This window comes from Lynx rufus, unplaced genomic scaffold (assembly GCF_022079265.1).
Source record: "Lynx rufus isolate CCGP_SWC_20201006 ecotype Redwood Valley unplaced genomic scaffold, mLynRuf1.p SCAF_2, whole genome shotgun sequence".
Taxonomy (NCBI): Eukaryota; Metazoa; Chordata; class Mammalia; order Carnivora; family Felidae; genus Lynx; species Lynx rufus.
Window position 1 is genome coordinate 191,898,311 of NW_025814834.1, and position 24,496 is coordinate 191,922,806.

The window sequence follows — 24,496 nt, forward strand, 5'->3', positions numbered from 1 at the left end:
CGCCGCGGCCCGCCCCCTTCTCACGCCCGGGACGCGCCTCCCTGCTGCAGCCCAGCCCCACCAGCGCCGCGTCCCCGCCGCCGCCTGCTCCCGCCGGCCGGGTCGCAGCCGGATCATGGAACTTGGGGACCCCCGCGAGCCCCGCGAGCCCCGCGAGCCCAGGCCAGGGGCAGAGACCGCGGCGGCCCCGCGATGGGAGGAAACCAAGACTTTCTACGACAACCTCGCGCCCAAGAAGAAACCCAAATCGGTAACATCAGGGCCTGGGTACGGAGGAGGGCTGGGGAAGGGTCACCGGGGGAGGGTCGTAAGCCCCCTAGAGAGGGGCCCGTGGCGGCCCTCCGGGAGGGGAGGCGGCTCCTCAGCACCAGAATGCGCCGGGCAGTTGGCGCTGGCTCACGTTTATTTTGGGAGCTCCGCGCCGGTGTTGATGTTGTTGTTTTAACCGGCGCTCGGGTTCCACGCCAGGACCCCCTCCCCCATGCTGTCATCAGGGCCCAGCTCCTCTGACAGCGGGCGGCCAGGGGCGCGCGGACAGCAGCACTTGTTGGCAAAACGGGTCTGCGGCGCCTACCGAAGCGCCCCGGGCTCGGGTAACCTGACACTGGAAACCCGGCTCCTCGCTGTGCGCTCAGGTCCCTGCGATCTGGGCACCGGGCCCCGGACCCGAGCGCCTGCGTTCGGACTCTGGCTCAAGGCCCTGCGCCCTGGGCTCAGGGTGCTGCTCTGCCCGCCTCCTAAGCTGCACTGGGATCTTCGCTCTGTGTTCAGGGCTCCCGACGCTGGACTCCGCCGCACAGCTCCGGGCTCTGCTCCCATCGCAGTAGTCACCAACATCCCCGTGCCCCCCATGGTGGTCCCAGCCCTCTGGTACTCACACAGAGGAGAGAGCTCCTCTCCCCATAGGACAGATTCGCCTTGGCGTTGCTCATCCCTGCTTCCCAGATCTCACAGCTTGGGAAGGGGACTGAACGGAGGTTGGCCCAGAGGCATCCTCTAAACAGCACCTGCCTGACCTTAAAGCATCCTGCTGCTTCCCTCTGGCCTTCCCCAGGAGGCCCACCCTGTCAACAGTCATTTCCTGCAGCACCTCTAGGCCCTCCCTGCTCAGCAGTGGGGATTGAGAGATGAACTGGGTTGAGTCCCTGCCTCAGGAGCTCACAGTGCACTGAGGGAGACCCTGGACATAGTGAGAGCTCAGATAAAAGACCCTACAAGGTGCCTGGGATGGGGGGAGAGGGAGCATAGGGGAGCAAGTGACGGCCCACGAAGGAAGGCTTTGTAGAGGTGGTATCTGAGCTCACCTTAAAGCCTGAGTAGACAGCATTTCCCAGGCAGACAGGAAAACGGGACGGGCAAAAGGCTTGGGGATGTCTTTGAGTGGGAGAATGCAGGATCTTTGGGAGATACATCAGAGCGATGCCAGAGACCCACATGGGGCCTTGAGTGCCATATTAAGGAGCCTGGGTATTCAGTGGGTTAGGGGTTTTAAAACTAGGTTCCATTGGGGCCCCATGTTTCTGGGGGTCTGCTTATATGCAGATCAAATTTATTTTCATTTTCCTTCCAACTTCCTTTTAAACAATTAAAATGTGTAATAAAGCTCAGTTCCCTCAAATGTGTTATGTGGACGTCTTAGCACCTTGTATACCACCAACATATTAACTTATGCTACAGGTTCTTTTTTTTTTTCTTTTTTAGCAAAAATCAGAATAAAGCTTTCCCTGTGAACTGCTTAATAGAAGATTATCTTGAAATTGCTGGCAATTACTATTGCTGAGTATCTTGAGACTTGTAGTTTAAAACAATACAATTTTTTTTTTTTTTTTTTTTTTTACCATTTGCAACTGCTTATTGGTGTGACTCAGGACTTTCTCAATACTGTGCAAAAACCAACAAACACAGAAACAAATAACTAGATGATGAAGCGTAAGTCTGCATTGGCAGCCTAACCCCCAGTTTCAAATTTATCACCTGTACAACTGTGCCATTTCCACTGGTTGACATTATATCATGTGCATGTAATACATTTGAATCAAATAGTAAATTAGTAAAATAAATTTATACTCATAAACTATAGTAATATCTGATTTACATATTGGGGTTCTGCCCAGGAGTTCATTGAAATAAAAGTTTAATCTTCTTTTTAAAAAGTATGACAACGATTAGGGTGCTATTGCAGGATTTTTCAGCAAGGGATTAACTTGGTCCCATTTCATTTTAGCAAGATTGTTCTGGGGCTGTGTGGGAGATGGCTGGGAGAGGGTGAGTCTGGCAGCAGGCAGACCAGTGAGGAGGCTGGTCCCTGCCTGAGGAGGAAGTTTGACTAATGTCATGGCATGGCCCAGGGGATGGAGACTGGGACTGGGGTCGTGTGTGGAGCTCACCAATGTATCTCCTCCGTGGAACCAGGGAGCTCAGGTCCAGTTGTCAGTCATGACCCCTGATGCCTCATGGTCCTCTGGGAGGCCAGGACCTGGCGGCCTCCCAGCCCCCCGCTCCTTCCTGTAGCAGCCTCCCCTCCCAAAGGCTATTTTGGGGGCTTTAGGCCTCCTGGGCCCCATTAGAGCTTATTCTCATTCCCGGGGGCTTGAGTGAAATATTTAAGCCCTGAAAGCCCATAGGAGCCCCTCACCTCATGGGGTCAGAGAACTCCTCAGTCCAGACCTAGCTTGTCACTCTCTCTTCCAGCAGCTCTTCTCCCAGCATGACTTTTTAGAAATAACAGCTTTTGGCTACGTTCCTCTCTTGGGCCCAACAGGCAGAATCTTGTCAGTCTAAATGAGAGCTCCTCTGGCAGGCTGGGCGGGGCCGCCTTTCCTGCATTATCCCTCCTCACCGGCCCCCCAGCGCCCGCCCGTGGAAGGCAGAGAGAACTGGCAGGACTGTGGCTCCCTGGAGCCCAGTGTTCTCGGGCTGAATCCCTGATCTGGGAGAAGGGTTGCTCTGACCCAATTCCCGGCCTGGAATCTGGACTTCCTTCTGCATTCTGGAGGAACTGTTCCCAGGTATGCCTGACAACACGTGAAGGGGTGGCCTTCCTCTGCAACTGGGTCTCCAAGTGCTTGGCTTCTCCCCAGCTCTGGTCAGCCCTTCACCTGTCCCTTCAGCTCTGCCTAAAGCCTGGAGAGGCCACTCTCTCTGTATCTCCCACAGCAGTTCATGCCCTCTGGGCCCTAAGAACCTATCCCACTTGTACAGTGTCAAAGCAGATGGAGCTGGCAGAAGGGTCCTGCCCTGGGGACCTCCATTCTGAGGAGAAAGAGAGCCCTGCCCATAGGAACCTCCACCTTAGGGCATGGTGTTCCCTCATCATTTCTCTCAAATCGGTAAGGGGAAGTCTGTGTGGGCCAAGGGTCCCAAGGAAGTGGCTGACATGGAAGGGGTTGGGGTCATCTGGGAGCAATCAAGGAGGGGTTTATGGGGGGAGGTGCTGCTGTGTGGACAGAGGCCGAGTTAGAGACCAGAGACTTGGGATCTTCCATACCTGCCTCTGCCTTGACTTTGCTGTGTGACCTAGAGTAATACTCTGCCCATCTCTGAGTCTACTCCCCCATTTATAAGAGAAGAAAGGCAACTGGGATGTTTTTCCTGGGATGGGATGGGGTCTGAATAGCTCAGCCAGAGGGGACCCAGAATGCAGTAGTCTGGCAGGGACTGTGGGACAGCAAGTGAGGAGCGAGACCTTGGCTGGCTGCCTGGTTTGGAGCGGCTGACTTGGGAACCTGCCTGAAGGGGCTGAGAGGGCAGCTGGCTGTCTGTCCTTGAAGGGGTGATGGGCCTGTCCCTGGGGGCAGGAAGCCCAGGGGGTGGAGCAAGCTCAGGCCCTGTCCTGAAGCCCAGCAGGTTTCCTGGGTTTGTAAGAGTGGTCTCCACACTCCCCCTATCCCACCCTCACCATCCCTGGCCAGGCCTCTATCACCGCTTTCCTGTTGGTCTTTTAACTTTACCTTTTTTCCTTGAAAGCTCACAGTTGCCAAGGAGATTGGGAGGTACCCAACCCATGATCAGGGGGTGCTTGGCAACTGGGAGAGGCACTTGGGTTGAGTCCCAGAGAAGAGGCACCTGTCTTGTCACTGCCTTTCCCTGGCCCTGCTGGCCACAGACACCATCTTGGTTGGGGTAAAAGTCAAATGCAAACTGAGGTTTACCACATGAGCTTGGGGAACTCTTTGGTCTTCTGTTACTACTTTGAGGTTTAGAGCTCCATTAGCCACTAGCCATTCATAGCCACTGGGATTTACATTGATTAAAACTCAATGCAATTAAAAATCCAGTTCCCCAGTCTCACTAGTCACATTTCAAGTTGCTCCGTAGCCACACGTATCCACACAGACAGCACTGAACGTGTCTATTATCACAGAAAGTTCTACTGGACAATGCTGTTCTAAAGGATGGCACAGATCTCTGCCTTGGGGGTAGATCATAAGCTCCATGGGAGCGAGGATCATGCCTGTATTGTTTCCTGCCATGTCTCCAGCACGGTGCCTGTCACATGGTAATCGCTCAATGTTGTCAACTGATTGGGACCCAGGCTTGACTCCAGAGGGAAGCAATGGGGTTGAGCGCATGGCCCACAGTGCTGGCAGCAGCAGGTCAGAATTTGAGGCCCATTTATGAGTGTTACTCTCACCTTGCACCTGTGTTTCCTCATCTATAAAGTGGGAATCACAGTTCCAGGAATGCTCAGGCCACACAGATGTGCTGGGACTCTGGGTGCGTGTGCACCCACAGGCAAGCACCCACATTCTAATCCTCCCCGTGGATTATGAAGGGTCCAGCTGCTGTCTGTGGTGGTGCCCCTTTCCCCATTCCATTGCAGGTGGTGAGGGAACTCTGAGGCCCTCCGAGGCCCCGACAGAGGCCTTCTAGCACCTGCCCCCTCTTCTGGGCTCATCTCCACCCACACCTGCCCTGGTCTCTGCTCACCTTTGTGAATGCACTGTGCATGTGTTCACCTCCTATGCCTCCCTTCACCTGACTCCTCCTTCCGGGCTCCATGCAAATACCTCCTCTCCTGTGGCAGCCTACTGTGAACCCCTGTCATCAAAACTCTGCTTTCACCTGTGTTCTATTACTCATTCTAACCCCCTTTTGTGTCTCTGTTTACCTGCTTTTCTTCCCTATTAGCCCGTGACTCTGAGGGCAGGAGCCAAGTCACTACCAGGGCCACTCCCAGGCAGAGCCCAGGGTCCTGGCACAAAGGACCAGTTAATGCGTGTAAAATTTGCATCAACCAAAAAAGTATTCTCTGAGCACCTACCATATGTCAAGCAATCTGAGCAGATCGAGGTACTGCGCTGGAACGTCCAGTTCGCATTAAGTTTGTCGTGGCAAATACTGTTTCTCGTTGAAACAGATTACTTGAGCATTGCAAATTTACCGAGCACCTGCTGGGTGCTAGGCACAGTTTTAAGCACTCTAGATACAGTAAATAAACAAGATAGTCCTGGTTCTTGCTCCCTCAGAATTTAAGCATGGTTCCTGCTTCCTCCCCAGATCTGTCTAGAAATGGAAATCGTTAAATGAAGGCTGCACTAAATTTGATTAAAAAAGGAAATCTATGGGAGGGGTAGCAAGCCCAGGACTAGGAGCAAGGAGTGACTTCCTGCAGGCAACATGCAGTTTGAGATCTGCAGGCTGGGTAGAAATTGGCCACATGGAGGGGCGCCTGGGTGGTTCAGTAGGTTAAGCATTTGACTTTGGCTGAGGTCATGATCGCTTGGTTTGTGCGTCGGGCTCTGTGCTGACAGCTTGGAGCCTGGAGCCTGCTTTGGATTCTGTGTCTCCCTCTCTCTGCCCCTCCCCCTCTCATGCTCTCTCTCTCTCTCTCTCTCTCTCTCAAAAATAAATAAACACTAAAAAAGAAGTTAGCTAGATGGAGTCAAGGAAAGAGCAGATCAGGCAGAGGGGACATCACATGCAAAGGCTCAGAGACAGACAGAAGGGTATGTTCGGACATGAGAAAGGTCAGACTGAACAAAGTGGGATAACAGGAAGGTGACAGTGGAGAGAGATAGGGGTCTGTCTCAAAGGGCTTTCTACTCCATACTCAAGGCTATGGAACAGAACTTAAGAAGAGTGGGTACCACTGAAAGGGGGAGGGGCATCATCAGATGTGAACTTGAGAAACATCCCCTGACAACAATATGGATGACCTGGGGTGGGAGATGGTGATGGGCTCGACTTTGGCAGGGAAGACGCAAAGAAGTAGATGGATTCTATACAGTTGACGGGTTTTGGTGATTGATTAATGGATTGATTGATTGGTGGGGGAGGGGGAATTGAGGAACAGGGAGGAGCTGAGGTTGACATCTCAGCTCTGACCTTAGTGTTGAGTCCATGGTGGTGCTGAGAATGAGATGAGGAGGTGGGTGGGGGATCAGGTTTGGAGGTGCAAGGGGTGGTGGGAATTCAGCTTTGGGCACGTTGAGTTTGAGTGTCTGTTGGTCAACTGGGCAGTTAGATGTAGAAGTCTGGAACTCGGGAGAAAGATCTGGGCTGGAGATAAATTTTCTTATGTAACTGCTACGTTTCTGGGCACCATTTCTTCCTAAGGGGCATATAGCTCTCATTTGGTAATGGAACCCATCAGGAGACCATCTTGGGCATCAATACTCTGGCTACATACACTGTATTCATTTTTCCGTTGTGTCCAGATAGCTGACTAGATTGCAGCCTGCCCGAGGGCATATCCCTCCCACCAGATCATGCTCTTTGGTGGGGAGCCACCATCTCCCTCAGTTCCTGGCTGGGTCCCGCATGGAGGGGGTCCTGACCCAGGTCTGCCCCTGCCCAAGGCAGAGGCTTCTTAGGGCAGAGACGGGGCCTGGGTCTTCTCCCTGTCCCCAGTACCCAGGGAAGCTGGCATGTGCGACCTGCCTCAGGGAGTGTGAGTAACAGCCCTCCTCCTGCACCTGCACAGCCCAAGCCTCAGAATGCCGTCACCATTGCTGTGTCCTCCCGAGCCTTGTTCCGCATGGACGAGGAGCAGCGCATCTACACGGAGCAGGGCGTGGAGGAGTATGTGCGCTACCAGCTGGAACATGAGAACGAGCCCTTCAGCCCTGGGCCGGCCTTCCCCTTCGTGAAGGTGGGTGCCATGTAGTGCTTTTGTGGGGATCAGAAAAAGCACTCCTAGGTGTTTGAGTAAGGAAAGCCACCCCCCCCCCCACCACCCCCGGGCAGATGCCAGCCCACGGGAACTTGGCTTGGCAAGGGGACAGAGCCATTGTGGGAAGAAGCCTCCCCATCCTCTGTGCTAATGCAGCCCCTCTCCAGGTAACTAGCTTGGTGAGTGGAAATGGACTGGATTTCAGCCTCCACTCACCCTTTTAGTGAGGCCCCCCTGTGCAGCCATCAACCAGCATGATGTGAGGTTAGGATGAGACAGTCCAAGTCCACTGTTCTCACCCCTGGCCAGTCCCTGACCTCCCCTCTCCCACTCTCCCACCATTAGATCCCAGCTGACCCCCCTCCTCCCCAGCCCTGGCTACCAACTCCAGATATCAGTCCCCGGGGCTCTGAGCAAGAGGGTCCTCTCTCCCATCCAGGCTCTGGAGGCTGTGAACAGGCGGCTGCGGGAGCTGTACCCCGATAGTGAGGACATCTTTGACATTGTCCTCGTGACCAACAACCACGCTCAAGTGGGCGTCCGTCTCATCAACAGTATCAACCACTACGGTGAGCATCAGGGGCTTGGCCATGGGACACCCTTACTAGAGGCTTGGGGATAGGGCCACACTTCTGCAGGAGGGAGGCGATACCAACTGGAACCTGAGCCCAGGGGTATTCTGGTAAGCTGGGTCTTTAAGAAAACAAAACAAACAAACAAACAAAACTCTGATTGCCATCTTAGGGCATAAATATTCCCACCATGGCTGATTTCAAGTTGTCAACAGTTGAACAATCTAACTGGCTCAAAAAAAAAAAAAAAATCCCTGAATGCTTAACATTAGGCTCTCACAAGCTGGTACAAGCCAGCTCCGGTACACCACTGCACAGGCCACCCTGCCTATGCATTGGGCAGGGCACTTGCTGCCTCCGTGCCTCAGTTTCTCTGTCTGCAGTGGGGCTCACAGGCCTCACAAGGCTGCTAGGTGAAGTAGGTGCAGTTGTCAGAGAGAAGGGACTTTGTGTCTTAGTCCAAACTCTTGATTGGAAGTAATAGATCCTCCAGAGCTAGCTTTATAAGTTTACAAGTTCTTGTTTTAAGCAACCAACAGAACTTCGGGGGCATTTTTAAAATCCTAACTTCAAATCGCTGGGAGCGATGATATTCAAAATATTTAAGTGCCCTAGGACGTAAGCACCTAGTAAACAGGAGACACCATCTACAGTACTGGAGCATGGCCTTCAAGGGCCCCTGCTGCACCAGGCATTAGCCCTTCCATTGTGGATTGTCCCTCATGGGGGCTAGGGTAGCGATGGAATAACTCAGTGGGCTCAGACAGCCTCTTAACCAACCACCAAATCTTTTACAGCCTCCGCACACAGGGGCAGGGAGTCACTATCAGCCCAGGCTTGGAGAGGATCTGATTGGCCCAGCTTGGGTCAGGTGTCTGCCCCTATCCAATCAGCTATGGCCAGGAGGGCCAGGCTTGGCTGGGGACCCACCTTTTGTAGTACTGTGACTACCTGGCAAGAAGATATTACCCTGAGCCAGGCAGTCGCTCCTGGTTGCCCATCCATGTTACATGAATGAAGGATGGAGGGGCTCAGAGAGAGGAATGGTGACGTAAAATCACTCAGAGAATCCCTCTGCTGCCCCACCACCACTCAGAACCAATATGGCACCCACTGGACACCAAGGGACCACTCTGAGGCCCTGAGGGTTGACTCGGGCATCACCTGGGTATTCTCTACCTCCTCCCCAGACCTGTTCATTGAGCGGTTCTGCATGACAGGTGGGAATAGCCCCATCTGCTACCTCAAGGCCTATCACACCAACCTCTACCTGTCAGCTGATGCGGAAAAAGTGCGGGAAGCCATTGATGAAGGTGAGTCAAACTGGGAAGGGAGAATATGGGGGAGTCTGACAGAGGGGTTTCGGGGGGTGCGGGGCCTGGTCCTAAAGCTCTGAGCAGGTGCTAAGGGTTACCATGGTAACTGGAAAGGAAGTACCTTCCTTAATTCCTATGACCTGTACTCCCTTCTAAGAACCCTCCGGGTCAGTAATTCTGATTCCTGTGTGACCATGAGCAGCCTCCGCCCCTCGCAGGGCCAGTGGGGAAGAAGGTCAGTATCTAGAACATCCTGAGCACTGGCGTCTGGGAAATGGCTGGCATTGCAGCAGCTGCCCTGGCCGTGCCGAGGTGAAGTTAGGAGACACAGCTGCAAGTACTGACGAAGAGAATTTCCCAGAGTCCATGTGTCTCTCTCAAGTGGCAGTTTGGGGTGGCATCCACAGTCTCGGCCCTCCTGACAGGGTGCATATCCCCCTTGCTCGTGGAAGAAAATGGGCCCACAGGGGAGGAAGGACTGTCCCCCTGCCTGAGATGGCTCCTTAGGCTGAACACTACTGGTGGGTTTCTCTATCAACCAACAATATATCCACTTTCCTCTTTCGTGCTGTCTCCTGCCTAGAAGCGTGGCCTCTTTCCCACTGATGCCTCACTCTTTTGAGTTGCTTTGGGCTCCAAGAGGCTTTCTTTAACCAGAAACCGGAAGTGATTTCCCTAGGCAGATGTCACACCCTCTGGTTGGGGCCTTGGCAGTGACCTGCATGTGTGTCTCTATATGTCTGTAATTTGAGCTCAGGCTAGCAAGCAGGGGATGGTCAGGAGGGAGGCCCTGCCCAGAGTCGGGTGGTCCTGGTTCATCTTGGCTCCAGTGTTGCAGGTGCTGAGAAGGTGCCTGGCCTGATGCCCAGGACCTGGTCCTACTTAGAGCATCCTCAGGCTGCTGAAGGGAGCCTGGCACTGCTCTCTCCTCACAGAGCTCTGCCCTGGTCCAGCCTCTGTGAGCCTAGATTCCCAAGAGCAGGGCTGAAGCAGCCTTTGGAGAGATGGCAGCTAAAGAACAGATCCCCAGGCCTCCAGCCTCTTAGCGCTGGCTCTCTGCTGTCCAGTGCTGCTCTGGTCTGGGGCCAGGGCTCCCACAGGCATCCCTGACCCCTAGAGAAGCCCAGGCTTGCAGAGATTCTATGTACACAGTCACATAGCATTGGGACTGCCCTTGATGGTCACCCATGTAGCTTTAAGGAGGCCTGAGTGGGGCATACCTGGTGGTCACTGTGGCAGTGGACTGGGGGTGCCTATAGGCTTCAGCCTGGAATCTCAGCTCCAGACAGAGCTCAGACACCCTTAACTCTACCTTGGTCCAGAGAAGGTGAGAGACTTTGCCAGAATCAACAGGAGAGGGTAACTGAGGCCAAGCCCAGGTTAGGGCTCCTTCCCAGCCCCTAGCAAGTCAACATCAGGTGCCTGTAAGTAGCTCCTAGAAGGACAAAAGTGACCTGGGGGGCCCTTCCTTCCAGTCAGGACTGACATTTAGCTGGTCCATACCAGCATGACCTTACTAGATATTAAAGAACTGAAATTTCTCCCTACTGATTGATAAACAGCTGCTTCCCTGCGTTCTCTGAATGACCCCTGTTTCCTGCTGCCCCCACCCCAGACCTTCCCACACAGCAGCAACTAAAAGGAAACCCTGACCTGGACCAGCGCCCTCAAAGTCCTGCTCAGAGCAAAAGTCACTGTCCATTTTTATTGGCCAGTTTTTAAATATTCTGAAAATGAGCCCTCATTAGCCTTGCTCTGAGTCCTGGGTGAGGCCAGTGGGACATGAACAGCCTGAGATAGTGGTCTCCTGGCCCCAGGCAGCTGAAGCAGGTGTCAGGGCACCCTTCCCCCCCATTGCCTAGATGAAAGCAGACAACGCTTGCCTCTCTCTGCCCAGGGATTGCAGCCGCCACCATCTTCAGCCCCAGCAGGGACGTGGCTGTATCCCAGAGTCAGCTGCGCGTGGCCTTCGATGGGGATGCTGTGCTCTTCTCCGATGAGTCGGAGCGCATCGTCAAGGCCCATGGGCTGGACAGGTTCTTCGAGCATGAGAAGGCCCACGAGAACAAACCTTTGGCTCAGGTGCTCCACACACTCCCCAGAACCCCTGAGAGGGGCAAGGAGGGTCCCCAGAACTTGCCCTTGGCTGGAACTTTGAGCCCAGAACCAAACCCCAAGCTCAGCCCAGAATCCAACTGGGTCCCCTCAACCAGGCCTCCAGCCCTCATCCCTCTCACCTGACCCCTGGCTCCCCTCAATGAACCCCATCTACCTCAGTGCAATCCCACCCCCCTTTTGAAGCCCCCGTTCTCTAAGTTCCCCTGCCCTCTCCGAAGCTTCCCTCCTCTCTTCAAAGGCCTCACCCTCTCTCCAGAGCTGCCATCTTCTCTCTGGAGCCTTTGTTCCTTCTCTGAAATTCCCTCACCCCTCTGAGTAGTCTCCCAGGTCCTCAGGAAGCTCCCATTTACCTCACTGGAGAAAAGGAAAAGCTGGACGGCTCCTCAGGGGGCAGGAGATCCAGACAAGGGTGGGGTCTGCAGCAGCCTACCTGCTTTGGGCCACACCGGCCCTCCTACCTCCTGCCATCTATCCCTTGGCCGTGAGGCTCAGGGGCCCTCCCATGGCTTGGAGTCTCCCCGAGACTGTGCCCTGGAGCCTGTGAAAAACCCCTGGGGTTAGAGGTGTTGGGATTCTCAGACCCCCTGGGAGCTCCTATTTGCGCTTTTAACAAAAATCTCGTTACTCAATAATCCCAGAACCACTTTCTCCAGAGCTTAGCAGGCTTTCTGTAGTTGTGGCCCCCGGATAGTCATCCAACTTGCATTCTTTTGGGATTCCTCTGAAATCCCCGGGAATCCAGGGCAGGACAGTTTTACCACTAAGTGGTAGGCAGAGTCCCAGGAGAACACTGCTTGCCAGTGACCCCTGTTTCACTGGCTCACCCAGCCAGTGAGGGGTCTCCAAGATTAGAAGCCCACAGGCCCTCATCTCCAGCTGCTGTTGCGATTTCCCTCTTCATCAGCATCTGGTTCTTTATTCACACATCCTCATTAAGCTTTGTTGTTCTAGGCACAGTAGAGAGTAAATCCTTTCCCTGACCCTAGAGAGCTGGAACACGACACCCTGAGCCACCTGTGCCCAATGGGTAGGGCCGATATTCAGCAGGTACCCATTGGTCTGTCTGTCCCAGTTATTTGCAGCTGGAGTCCATTCTGACTGAAGGGTGCCCATGCCATAGTTACTAAGTATTTTTAATATCCTCCCTGCTGATAAGCACAGAAGGCCACACTTACACAGCTGCAGGACAGACACCCATGTACCTGGGGGGGTACATGGATGGATATACAGAGTAACAGTTGCTCTGGTATGGTTATTCTGACACAGACATCCCCAATCACAGCAGTGTGGAGACCAGACCAGTATAGGTACCTACAGTCCCCTTGATGCACACAGTGGCCCTAGCAGGCATAGCAGAAGTGGGAGATTCGGGGATCCCGAGAAGCTTTCCTGTCCCAAACAACAAGACACTCGTGCTTTAGGAAGGAGCCCAGCTGGAGGGGGGAGGGGGCAAATGTTTGGGAGATGGATGAGCTCACAGTGTTCCCTTGCCTTCTTGTAGGGCCCCTTGAAGGGCTTTCTAGAGGCACTGGGTAGGCTGCAGAAGAAGTTCTACTCCAAGGGCCTGCGGCTGGAGTGTCCAATCCGCACCTACTTGGTGACGGCACGCAGCGCGGCCAGTTCTGGGGCCCGGGCTCTCAAGACCCTGCGCAGCTGGGGCCTGGAGACAGACGAAGCCCTGTTCCTTGCGGGAGCGCCCAAGGGCCCCCTCCTTGAGAAGATCCGCCCACACATCTTCTTCGACGACCAGATGTTCCATGTGGCTGGGGCTCAGGAGATGGGCACAGTGGCCGCCCATGTGCCTTACGGCGTGGCACAGACACCCCAGCAGGCTGCACCTGCGAAGCAGGCCCCGTCTGCACAGTAGCTGAGCCGCCAGCTCCAGGCACAGCCCCCTGTCATATACTTCACCATGTCGTCCAGTGGACCCTTCTAGTTCCTCACCACTCTGTCCTACACGACTGCTCCCATCCCCACGAGTGAGGGACTGGTGGGGAATTATGCGGACTGAGCCAGAATTCTCACCAGCCCCTCTTTCGGGCAAACACTGTGCCATGATTCCGGCAAGGAGAGGAAGACTGCAGAGTAGCTGGGTTGCAGAGAAAGTTGAGGGAACGAGGGCGGCAGGTCAGAGGAGTCAGGGTGGGGCCTGGTCAGAGGAGCCAGGTAAGAAGGGAAGGGGCCTGGGATGAAAACCAGCTCAGTGGGATGCAAGGAACATGGCTTTGAGAGAGAAGGCATCTGGCTTCCAAGCTCCGTCCTGGCATTAGCTGTCTGACTTCGGGTAAGTCCCTCCCTTTCATGGCCCTCAGTTCCCCCATCTTGTAGGTGGTTTTCAAAGTCTCCTTCAGCTCAAGAAGCTTGGTTTAATAAGATTGCCCTGTGATAGGGCCGCTGCTAGTCCATATGGTACATTTGTTCAATTAGAGAAGAGCCCTGTCTCTAGAATGAATTTCAAAAAGACGGCCCTTCCTGGGGGCTGGCCCAGACCCACACTGGGGTCCTTGCCTTGCTCGGCAGCATGTAGCCTGTTTTTCAGCCCCCACTGGCTCCTCAGGCCAGAGGCCTTTGTCAGATGGGCAAAATGCACAATTGTCTGCAGCAACCCTACCTCTAATGCCACACGTTTGGAAACCACTGGACAAGATGACCCATCTGCTCCCTGTGATCCTCTACTCTGAGTCATGCACCAGGGGTCAGCTGCCAGGGGCAGGGTTTGCGGAAGGAGAGAGGAGCCAATTTAACCTGCGCACAAGCTCTCCTTCCACCAGCAGGGGGCACTGCAAGCTCTCCCAGGGAGGAGCGGTGGTGGCAGCCTGCCCAATGCTCCCTTTGCTTTTGCTTTCAGCCAAATTTCCTTTTGTTCCTGCCTCCCAACCCCCCCAGCTCAGCCCCCCCTCCTCCCTCAATGACCGCATCCTGCTGTGCTGCCAAGCAGCTCCGCCAGTGGGGGAAGAGGTGGGGTTTTGGGTTCACTGTTGTGGACCCAAATGCAGAGGAAGAAAGCTCAGGGGCTAAAGGGGGAGGTAGTCCTGCCTGCGTGGGAGGGAAGGCCCACCCCGGGTGACGTGGGAAGGTCGGATCTGAGACAGTGACCAGCTAGAGAGCAAGGAGCTGAAGTGTGTGCACTAGCAAGATTCTCCAGCTATGGGACTGCGAGCGGAAGTACTGAGCTCTCTGTCACTGGGATGCTGTGCAAGGGACTCCAGGATGAAGTGACCTCCCCCTGCAGCGCCCCAGTGGATCCTCCACCCTTGCAGGAGCCTCTGCAGCCCCTTTGTCACCACTTCCCGCGGAGAACTCTCACTCCTTGATGAGTCAGCCTCCTCCTTTGCAGACGAGCCTGGCTCTCGCTATGAAGGGAGGGTGGGGACACTGAGAACTTGTCCCTCGGGAAGACCCAGAAAGGGTGAGCAGCTGTCTGTGTGAGCGACTGATTGCCTGGCTCCGAGAAGAATCCCAGCGTGAGCAAGCACTCCGTGAAGCAAGCCACAGGAACCATCATAGGGACAGGAGCCTGGAGGTGTGTGCAGGAGGGTTGGACGGCTTATGAGGGCGGGAAAAGGGGATGAAGGGCCACGTGGGGCCTGACCTTCTGACCTTTGTCATTTTGAGGACTCGGCTCAGAGTCCGAATGGGTAATGGTTCTGGGCAGTGTAGGGCAGGGTAGTAGTTGCAGAAAGATAATCCAGGATGGAGAAAAAAGTGGAAAGACAGAGGTGGTTCTTAAAATGTGCAACAGTTGGGGCCAGAAGAGAAGTGCTGGGTCTGATTTTCACTCTGTGTCGGGGGCTGCAGGGAAACCGGGGGGTGGGGGGTAGGTCTAGACCTTGCTAAGTGCTTGGGGCAGACCCCGCCAATGACTGCCTTATCACAGGAGGGGCAGGATTCTTCTGGCCAACAGAGGACGCCTCAGGGCAGAGGGTCTGGTTTTTGAGCTCCTCCCTCTGCTCCAAGCCCAGAGATAGTGAGACCTAAGAACAGCCTGCAGGAAAGACAGTGGGAGAGGGAGTTATCTTTGATCTTGACTAGACCACAAAAGGGCCTCTGTCCTCCCCCCATCAGAATCACCCCCTTGGATGAGCCTCTAGGGCTCACAGAGCCAGCCACAGCCATAAGCAGCCTGCAAAGCTGGGCACAGCCGAGGTCCATGGAATAGTATCAGGCTGGATGACCAGGGCAGACATGTATATCAGGTAGCAGATGGCGCCTAATTAAGATAAACCCCAGGGCTTCTGGGAACCAAGAGGTCCTGCTTCCAGAACCTAGTGATAAACAGCCCTGATTCTTCTAAGTCTCTCAGGAAGCAGAAAAATATGATGCTGGAAGCAGAAAGATAAGGTGTAGTAAAAGTCGTGATTTCACTGGAGCCACCAGTAATAGACATGGATAGCCCTGGGCAGTGAGCGACACTGGGGTCCAATTCTATTATTAAAACCCTAAATGAGCATCTCAGGCCTGGAAAACAGCCTTCAGTGGCTACAGTCAAAGGCCAGAATCCTGGAGGCAGGCAAGGCAGCAGCCAGACACACGTTCTGATTGTTTCCAGTGGCGAGGAGGAGCTCCGGGGCAAGGAACATCCTTGATTGTCTCACTAGGCAAATTAAAAAGACAGCTGAGCACCAAAGCCCCCACTGGACTGCAGCATTGGGGCAGAGGGGCCACAGCTCCTGAAATGCTGGACCCCTGTAAGCCAACAGTCCCGCTCCCTGACAAGTCCTGTGGAACACTTCCCAGGATGTGCTTGCCAACATAAGTCCCAGACCCAGTGGAAACTGCCACTGAACATAACAAGCCCTGTTCTATGCACTGAGGCTGTTAAGATCAATGCAGAACTCCTCCCTCCTTTTCCTGAGTGCCCAATCAGAATGGTGGGGATGGTGGCAGAAAATGCCAGAAGAAATCAAAACCAGCAAGAAGTTCAAACCCGCGGTGGATCTGGCATTACAATGATATTCAACTGGTGTAACTGGTGTGCACCAGTACACCAAACTGGTGATAAAGGTATTGAAATACCTCCATAACAGTTAGTAAATAGCACTGGCCCGAGCCCGAGTGACCTTCCATGGCCTCAGCTGCCCTGGCCATCTTCCACTGTGACAACACCATCTTCCCACAGTTCAGCCAGAGGGGCGTCCAGGAGGCTGCACCAGCACGATGGCCATCATCCACTCGACTTAGAGACAGTAACCTGCCCAAAGTCACGCAGCTAGTAAGTGGCCGCACTGGTCCTCAAGCGCATGTCTGTTTGTTGGGACCCAGGCTCTTAGCCATTCTGCCGTCCAGCCCAGACAGCATAGAGGTGGCCAGAGAAGCTTCGTGACAAAGTGGGTACAGGTTTGTTGCAGTTTCCTAAATAGCTAAGAGGGATTTAAATTAGAGCCAAACATTTGTAGAACTCCTGAAACACCTCCAGACATCCCCCCCACCCCCGCCCGCCGCCCTTCCCTGGAACCCAGCTTGAAGACCTTTGTATTGGGCTAATGCAGGGTTTGGCAAATTATGGGCCACACCTAGCTCACCACCTATTCTTGTAAAGAAACTTCTATTGGAACACAGCCATGCCCGTTGGTTCACATATGTCTATGGCTGCGTTTGCACACAACAGCAGAGTTGACTTCTTTCAACAGAGAACAAGGAGCTGAAAATATTTATCTGACCCTGGGCTAAGGCAAACATCTCCAGTCTGCCCCATACTGGGAGAGACCAGCTCACATCCACCTAAGCAGTGGAGTTAGATGCTGGTTTTACTGCCAGAAAGGGGAGCATGGGGGTGGGGGTTCCATGCCCATCAATGAGCATCATTAGGGTTGCAGAAAATTGCAGGCCCCACCCAGCTAAGTGCCTTGACGTTGACTGCAACCGACTCTTGGCATTGGAGGATTTTATATTTCAAGTTTTGACTATTTTCAAGTGACCCATTGCCTGTTGTAATTTGAAGTGTTGTTGATGCGCAAATTTGACTTGAACGTGCCCTCCTAAACGGACGGGTGAGGAGCAGGGAGCGGGACCCCTGGCGAGGGCTGAGCCCAGATGGCTGTCCAACACCTGACCAACATGGCTTTGTAAGTTTGTCATTGCCCTCATAGGGCCTCTCGGGAAGTGACAAGTGCTGGTAGATGGATGGGTTTCGCTAAATATTAGTTTTGGATAAAGCAAAGTGCCCAATGTTGACTTCAGCACTCTGATCTGACAGGTCACTTGCAAGCTTTCTGTGGAAGCAAGAACAAGTTCTTCATGAAGAGTTTCAGTGAGGGCTTTAGCTGGTGCAGATGTTACCGATCAAGAGATAAAATTCCAGCAAAAGTCAGAGCGGCAATTGTCTTGTGCTATGCGGGTGTGAGCGACAAACACACATACCCTCGCGGTGGAATTGTGCATCACGAGAAATCTAGGACCCTGCAGGTTTAGGAACTTACCACGGTTGCAGAATCCACTGCAAGAATGGCAAGTGTGGAAGTGGTCCCACCTGTAGACATCACTGTTCCATCATGATACTCTTCTCCCATATGCCCAGACTTGGCCTCAGAAGCCTTATCAACCCAGCCTTCCAGGCGGCCCCTACCAGTGAGTTAGAGTTGGCATGAAAGATGAAACCCTATTTTGACTTCCCTGTTGGTGTTGGGCATTGCTTTCCAGAGGGCATTCAAGGCCCTGAATGTTCATTCTCTGATTCCGTGGTACAACTCAGGATGCCGGGGTCTCACCCCACTAGGGCAGAACACAAGGAGGAGGGGGGATGGCATCCTGGGGCTGGTGGCTTCCCTGGATCCCGTGCCTGGGAAACTACTGGGTTTCACCATTTTGAGGCAAAGTACAATACCCCGTCCCGCCAGAAGATGGCACTACAGGCCAGAGTTGGTGGTTTTATTCAGGGGTTGATTTTTCTCTCCCGTGTTAGTTGGTGCTGTGCTAGATTCCTGCAGGAAAGGACTGAAAATTTCCTGTGTGACAAGCTGATTGCTCTTACCAGCAACCACTGTGATTGTGTGTTTGGACACATTCATCTGAGTGTGTACAACAGGATAAAAACTGCATGTATGTTTGTTTATGTGAGCGTGTAATGGGTCAGATATATCTGCTGACAACTGTGTGTGTGTGTGTGTGTGTGTGTGTGTGTGTGGACAGTGGACAGGATGGTTATCTCTGTTAACTAAGGATCCTGGGCCCCCCATACTATGGCCAGCCCTGTTTCCTGGGACCGCTTCTGGCCATTCCCATCATCTCATGGGCATTTGCACATGTGCAGCATGGGGGCCACTTATCTTTCTTGCCAGCTTCCAGACTCTGGCCAACAAGATCTTGACTTATAATCCTCTACCTCCCAGTCCTACACCCTGCAGTCTTGGGAAAGAAGTGGTAGAATCTGTGCTAGGACACCCCTTTGGACTGCATTTGCCTCACCATTTCCACTTATTTCTTTTCTCCCCCTAATAGTCCCAGGGTTAACACGTACAGTTGGGCAGATTGTATACTGCACGAATCCAGATGGTGTCATTCACACAATGACATGAGTGGAGCTTTCTTAACACCTGCAAAACCTGCCAACCTCACGCAGCTGTCCTGGTCATCTCATGGTCATGGCCAGAAAAGCTACCTTCTTCCCTGCTCCCCTGGCCCAGCCCGATCTAGTCTGGGATTCCTTTCTCTGCTTGGGTGTTCTAGTCTGGCCCAGAAATGACTAACTCTTGGCCTTGATCAGGAAGTATCTCCCCAAAGCCTTTGGGATTGAATTTATGAAAGTGAAATATGGCTGGCAACTTTTCAGTTATTCATCTTCTTAGGATTAGAGGTCCCTGTAAGACAAATGAAAGTTCTACAGACTGGGGTTACTGCCTCCCATACTCCTGGATTGTGGGTGAAAATGCCTCCGTGGGCCCACTGTTAAGATGGGTCCACCATGGAATTAGGATAAAGGCCTCAAGGCTAAGCTTGTAGCTTCCACCAGGTAGAAAATCATGAGGTCACCACGGACTGGGTGTCTGGGCCTGGTCACAAGGGCCTCCACGGACCAGGCAGGAAACATAAATGAGAGAAGAGAGGCAGAGTCTTTAGTGAAAGGGAGTGTGCATATGCTGTTGTCTGACACGGTTTCTGCCACATGGGAAAGTGTGCTGGTGTGGCCAGATATCCCCACCCCATTTTTCAAGAGAAGCTAAAAATCTGGACTTTTAAATGTTGGCAACTCTTTTGAATTTGGAAAGCACTGCACAAGCCAAACAAAACACATCCTGCAGGCTCAAGCCAGCCCTGGAGTCGCCTGTCTGCACCTTCTGGCCCAGGCCCAGTGAACTGGGTTCTTCAGAACCGACTAACTGAGCATGTAAGGGTATTTCACTCAGGCTCCCAGAGTTTAGGATCTTTAAGAGACCTCAGAGATAACCTAGTTCATCCCTGTGTGTTTTAAACTGTGTGCATATCAAGTACTTTATTAGCATGTGTATCTTTAGCTTCTGGTTTCTACTTAAAAAGCATCTCAGTCCCCTTCCCCCCCTCAATATAGAACAAGATTTAAAGTGAAGCCTTATACATAGTGTGCTTGTATCTACCTGACTGAAGCCCTATTTATATCTTTATAGGTCTATTTATATCTTTGGCAAACATGGGCTGCCCTGGTCTTCCTTACAACCTAACCTCCTTGGGTTGTTTTTTATGGTAAATCTCCTAAGTGCCTCCTTAAACGGTTGGAGCATGCGCTTCGTTATCTATGTGAGTTCCCTTGTCTGAGGAGGGGGTGAGACAGCTCATACGTTTTCAGCTCAGCCCCTCTGTGGTCTGCCATCAGCCCTCTCTGGGCCCCAGCTCTGTCGGGCTCACAGCATTTACCCAGTCACGTGATACAGGGTGCTGTGTGCTTGTCAGTGTGGATCCCTCTCATTCCTCATGCTGGTCCTATACCTGAATTTTACAACATGAGCTTCTGCCTCATAAAAGCCATTCAAATAAATAGATGACTTTTAAAATAAATTTCTATTGTCTTCTTTTCCTTCCTCACAATTATATTTACTAACTGGTCCTCTCAAGAAATGCCAGTGGCATTTCATGTAGTGAGCAGGCCTGAGATCAGTTCCATCCAGGTACCAGTGTCTCTCTGTAGACCTTCCCCCACACGAAGACCACCCTGAGGTTCTGCAGCCTGAACCCATCAGAAGGCACGCTTTTCCTGATAGTGCTCTTGGCTCAATGGACTCAGTGTTCCCATCTGGAACTACCAAGGGAGGGTGGAATGGGGTGGGAGGAAGAAGAGGAGATAAGAGAGGGTGTGAGATGGAGGAGGAAGGGCATGACTCAGACTCTTGCCTCAGCCTTCACATTTCTTTCCCCCTACTCCTCAGCCCCCTCCACAGCCCCCTTGACACGGGGCCAATACCTCTCCACCATTCTGTCCACCGCCCTCATTTCTGCTGCCACTCGACTTCCCCTCTGCTGAGGTCCTGTCAAGACTCATCCCAAATACAACTTCCTCAACTAGGCTCTCTCAAAACCCAGGATATCATAAGGGATAGATCACTTTCTCCCTTGCATCCTAGATAGGCCCATAGTTCTTTCTTCCATATCCCAAAGGAGAATCTCCCGCTTCATTTTGGGGTCCCCCAGCCCTAAGTGGGTGTCAATAAATGTGCCTATAATTGAACAGTCAAATTCAGGGCTGTCAGGACTGGGCCAGCTGTTTGCAGCCAATGTCATTTCGGAAGTGGTTGTAAAATATTTTGAATATCCCTCCTAAAAAGATCACCAAAGGATCACCCATCTGGGTAGGAAACCAAAGGCATGGAAGTCTTATGGCACATTAGTTATCTATTGCTTTGTAACAAATTGTGCCAATTAACTTAGCAGATTAGAGCAACAAACAATTATTATCTCACGGTCTCTTTGGGGCCGGAATCTAGGATCAGCTTAGCTGGGTGGTTCTTGCTTAGAGTGTCTCAGGAGGTTGTGGTCATGCTGTTGGCTGGGAGTGAAGTCACCTGAAGACTTGTCAAGGGCTGGACGATCTGCTTCCAAGGTGGATCACTCACATGGCTGTAGGCAGGTAGGCTTAGTTCCTTGCCATGGGATTGCCCAGGTGTCCTCATGATATAGCTATGGCTTCTTCCAGAGTAATCCAAGAGAGAGCAAGGCAAATTTACTTTAAAAGACTGTCTTTTAAGACCCAGCCTCAGAAGTGACATATCATCACTTCTACCATGTGCTATTGATCACCCAGACCAACCTGATACAGTGTGGGAGGGAACTACACAAGGGTGTCAACACCAGGAAGTGAAGATAATCGGGGGCCATCCTGGAGGTTGAGTCCCACATACCATTACACCCATCAGCCTGGTATAACTGGGGACCTCCAAGTTTATCTTAGCCATTTCATTGCCTCCAAGCAAGACTAGGCCCAACTGTACCTCCTTGATTCTCCAGCCTGAAGTTCTCCACCTTCCCAGCCGACCAGGGATAAGGAGAAATGTGACTCCTCATCCACTTCCTTCCTCACACCTCCCATCCAGCAGATTCCTTGAGGGGTCCTGAGGTCACCTACTTGGGAACGTCATGGAAATTTTGTGTTCTGAGATGTCTCCGTCTCATTGTGAAGTTTTTATAATGTCCATAAGGCCAGCGGTACCAGAGTTGTTTATCCTGGTTGTCGCTGATGGGCCATGTCTAAGGTGAGGGAAAGGGCAGGGTGCAGAGGGGTGGTGGGAGAGCTGGTGGTCTAACATCTCCACCTGCCCAGGCCTTGAGCAAACAGACTGAACTCTCTGGTGCCCTAACTGAATCCTCCACTTTCTGACAGGATATTGGGCTGGATTTGGGAGCAAAATCCCTACAACATGGAAGAGGTGTGACTGTGCCTTGGAACAATGGGATGGAGAAATCAGGCACATAATTCTATCTCCTCTGTTGTGCCCTCACTTTTCAACCTGCAAAGCTGAAAGACCTGAGGGCTGAGACCTGAGAACTAACTGTTCTACTTCTTTGCCTTTCTTTCCTTTTCCTTATTGGTGGTCAGTTTTATTTGCCAGTAAGTCATTAAAAAAATTTTTTTATGAACAAGTAACTCGAGGAATAAATGACAAATTCACATCATAACAGTAAATATAATAGATTTTCTATGCACTTCATATAAATCAATTAATTTGATCTTCACAATAGCCTTATGAAGTAGGTACTAGCTATTATCTTGTTTTACAAAGGAGGAAACTGAGATTCAGAGAGGTAAAGTAACTCACCCAGAGTCCATAGTCAGTAATTCACAGAGATTGATTTAAACTCAAGTTGTCCGTATCTTAAGTGCTACTCTATACTAACTCTCTCCTGTATGTTTTTAAGATGAAACACACACCAGAAAATTTGAGCTTTGGGGGTGCCTGGGTGACTCAGTTGGTTAAATGTCTGACTCTTGATTTCGGATCAGGTCATGACCTCGCGGTTTGTGGGACGGAGCCCCACATCAGGCTCTGTACTGACAGCGTGAAGCCTGCTTGGGATTCTCTCTCTCCCTCTCTCTCTGCCCTCCCATGCTTGTGCTGTTTCTCTCTCTCAAAAATAAATAAACATTTAAAAAATTTTTTGAGCTTTCATTGTTAGTTTGAGCTATGTCCCCTTGAACCTCAGAGATTGTACAAATAATATTCTGCCACTTGGGTTAATCCAAGGGGAAAGTTTGAGGAGTGGCCTTTAGTGGGCACCTGTGTAAGAAGAAGAGCCATCTTTACAGAGATAAAAATACTTGTTCCTTTTGCCCGACTCTTTTGGATCTGGGCAGGGGAAGCATGAGTGAGATATTCTCCTCCACATCTTGCAAGGGTGAAAGCCAAGTGTTAGAGAGGAGAAGGAACTTGTCTGAGGACACACACTAGTAGTCGCGGAAAGGACATTTCATGCCAGGCCGTTGCTCTAGACTCAGTGCTATTCCCTTTGAAACACCATGTTTTCAGCTGACTTCTTCTGAATCGTCATTCTTTCATTCCTCTGGCAAAGCATCCCCCTGGAAGCCCTGCGAAGATCCAAGTGGTTTAAAGCTCACCCCCATGTTAGGACAGTGCAGCCACATCCCAGGAGTGTGAACTTGTCACCTGCTTGTTGGGCTGGGTGACCTGGCAAAGCACGGACCCTCTGCAGCTGCCAGGAGGGTACCTCACTCGTTTGTGCCTTCAAGAGAAGCGGCGGCAAGGGCTGTCATTAGCGAACAGTCTCCAGCGGCTGTAACTTCAGATCCACTGTGACTTTCAGGAAGTAGACAGCATGGTCTCCCGGGACTGCCCTCAGTCAGTGACTGGGCACAATGGAGAAACTAGAGTCGGGCTATTTCTGCTGGCTGTGGGACTCCCCTAATGGGGAATCTCTACCCCAGGCCTGACCAAGACCTTGTCAGAGCTGTACTGAAGTGTGAGGCTCTTCCTACCCAGTCCTCCTTCCTGTTCCCTGTCTTTCACAGGTGTCAGGCTAAAAAGGATCTTCCTACTCATCCCTGCTCCCACCCTTTATCCTTACAAGTGGTTTCCCTAATGAGTCTCTTGCACCTCTAATTCACCTTAGGGTATGTCTCCTAGAAGACCTGAACTGACACACCCTCTCTGGGCCCTAGGGCCCACACCCATCTACCCCCAGGATGGCTTGTGCCAGATGGTCTTAAAATTCTCCATCATCACTAACGGTGCAATAGAGTGAGGTTTCCTTGTCAATACCAGGGAGCATGGTGGAATCCAATTCAAACCAATGGGGCCCTGCCTTGACCCCATTATCACTTCCCAGCCCTAACCTCCAGGAGGGAGTTAGGGGTGGGAAAAGGGCCTAAGAGCCTTAGACTAGGGTTGGAGCCCTGAAGTCTAATATACTCTTTACTACCAATTTCTCTTCTCTGGGCTTCAATTTTCCCCATCTTTACAGTAGGATTTTGATTTGGCTGACCTGGGTAGGGGAAGGGAAACAGTGGCTGTTTTCTGGGTTTAAGAAATGCTTTGGCAGCTGGTAAGGACTATGCTACTCCCTCTTCCTGTTAAGACCAGACCAGTGGGGATATGTGGAGAGCTCTACCTGGTAGCATCTGGGTGAGAGCCACACATACAGCCATGTCCTGATTATGTTCTGACACCCGCATGTCGTGGGTGCTGTGCCTGGGCTCCTGAGAGTGGCCATCGGCCCCAGAAAGGACAGCTTCCTGAAGGCCATAGTCAGGGGAAGTAAACAGACAGGCAGTACAGGAAGATCAGGCTACCACAGAGGGCACCAAAGAAGTACAAAGAGGCAGTAGCAGTGCCCAAGGGAGGCTAGACAGGCTTCTTGGAGACGGACTCAAGTGCTGGGTTCTGAAGGCTGAGTGGGAATTTTCCAGATAAAGAGAAAGGCTTTCAAGATGGACAGAATACAGACTCAGAAGTATGAAC

The 24,496-nt window shown here is 52.3% G+C and overlaps 1 protein-coding gene across 1 annotated transcript; it reads left to right on the forward strand.

Annotated features, from left to right (window-relative positions):
- The first annotated feature begins 115 nt into the window (after positions 1 to 115).
- NT5C1A (5'-nucleotidase, cytosolic IA) lies at positions 116 to 12,987 on the forward strand. Its single transcript, XM_047082456.1, has 6 exons — positions 116 to 250; positions 6,926 to 7,093; positions 7,554 to 7,683; positions 8,877 to 8,999; positions 10,900 to 11,084; positions 12,622 to 12,987. Exons 1-6 carry the CDS (start codon positions 116 to 118, stop codon positions 12,985 to 12,987), a joined length of 1,107 nt encoding a protein of 368 aa, XP_046938412.1.
- The last annotated feature ends 11,509 nt before the right edge of the window (positions 12,988 to 24,496 follow it).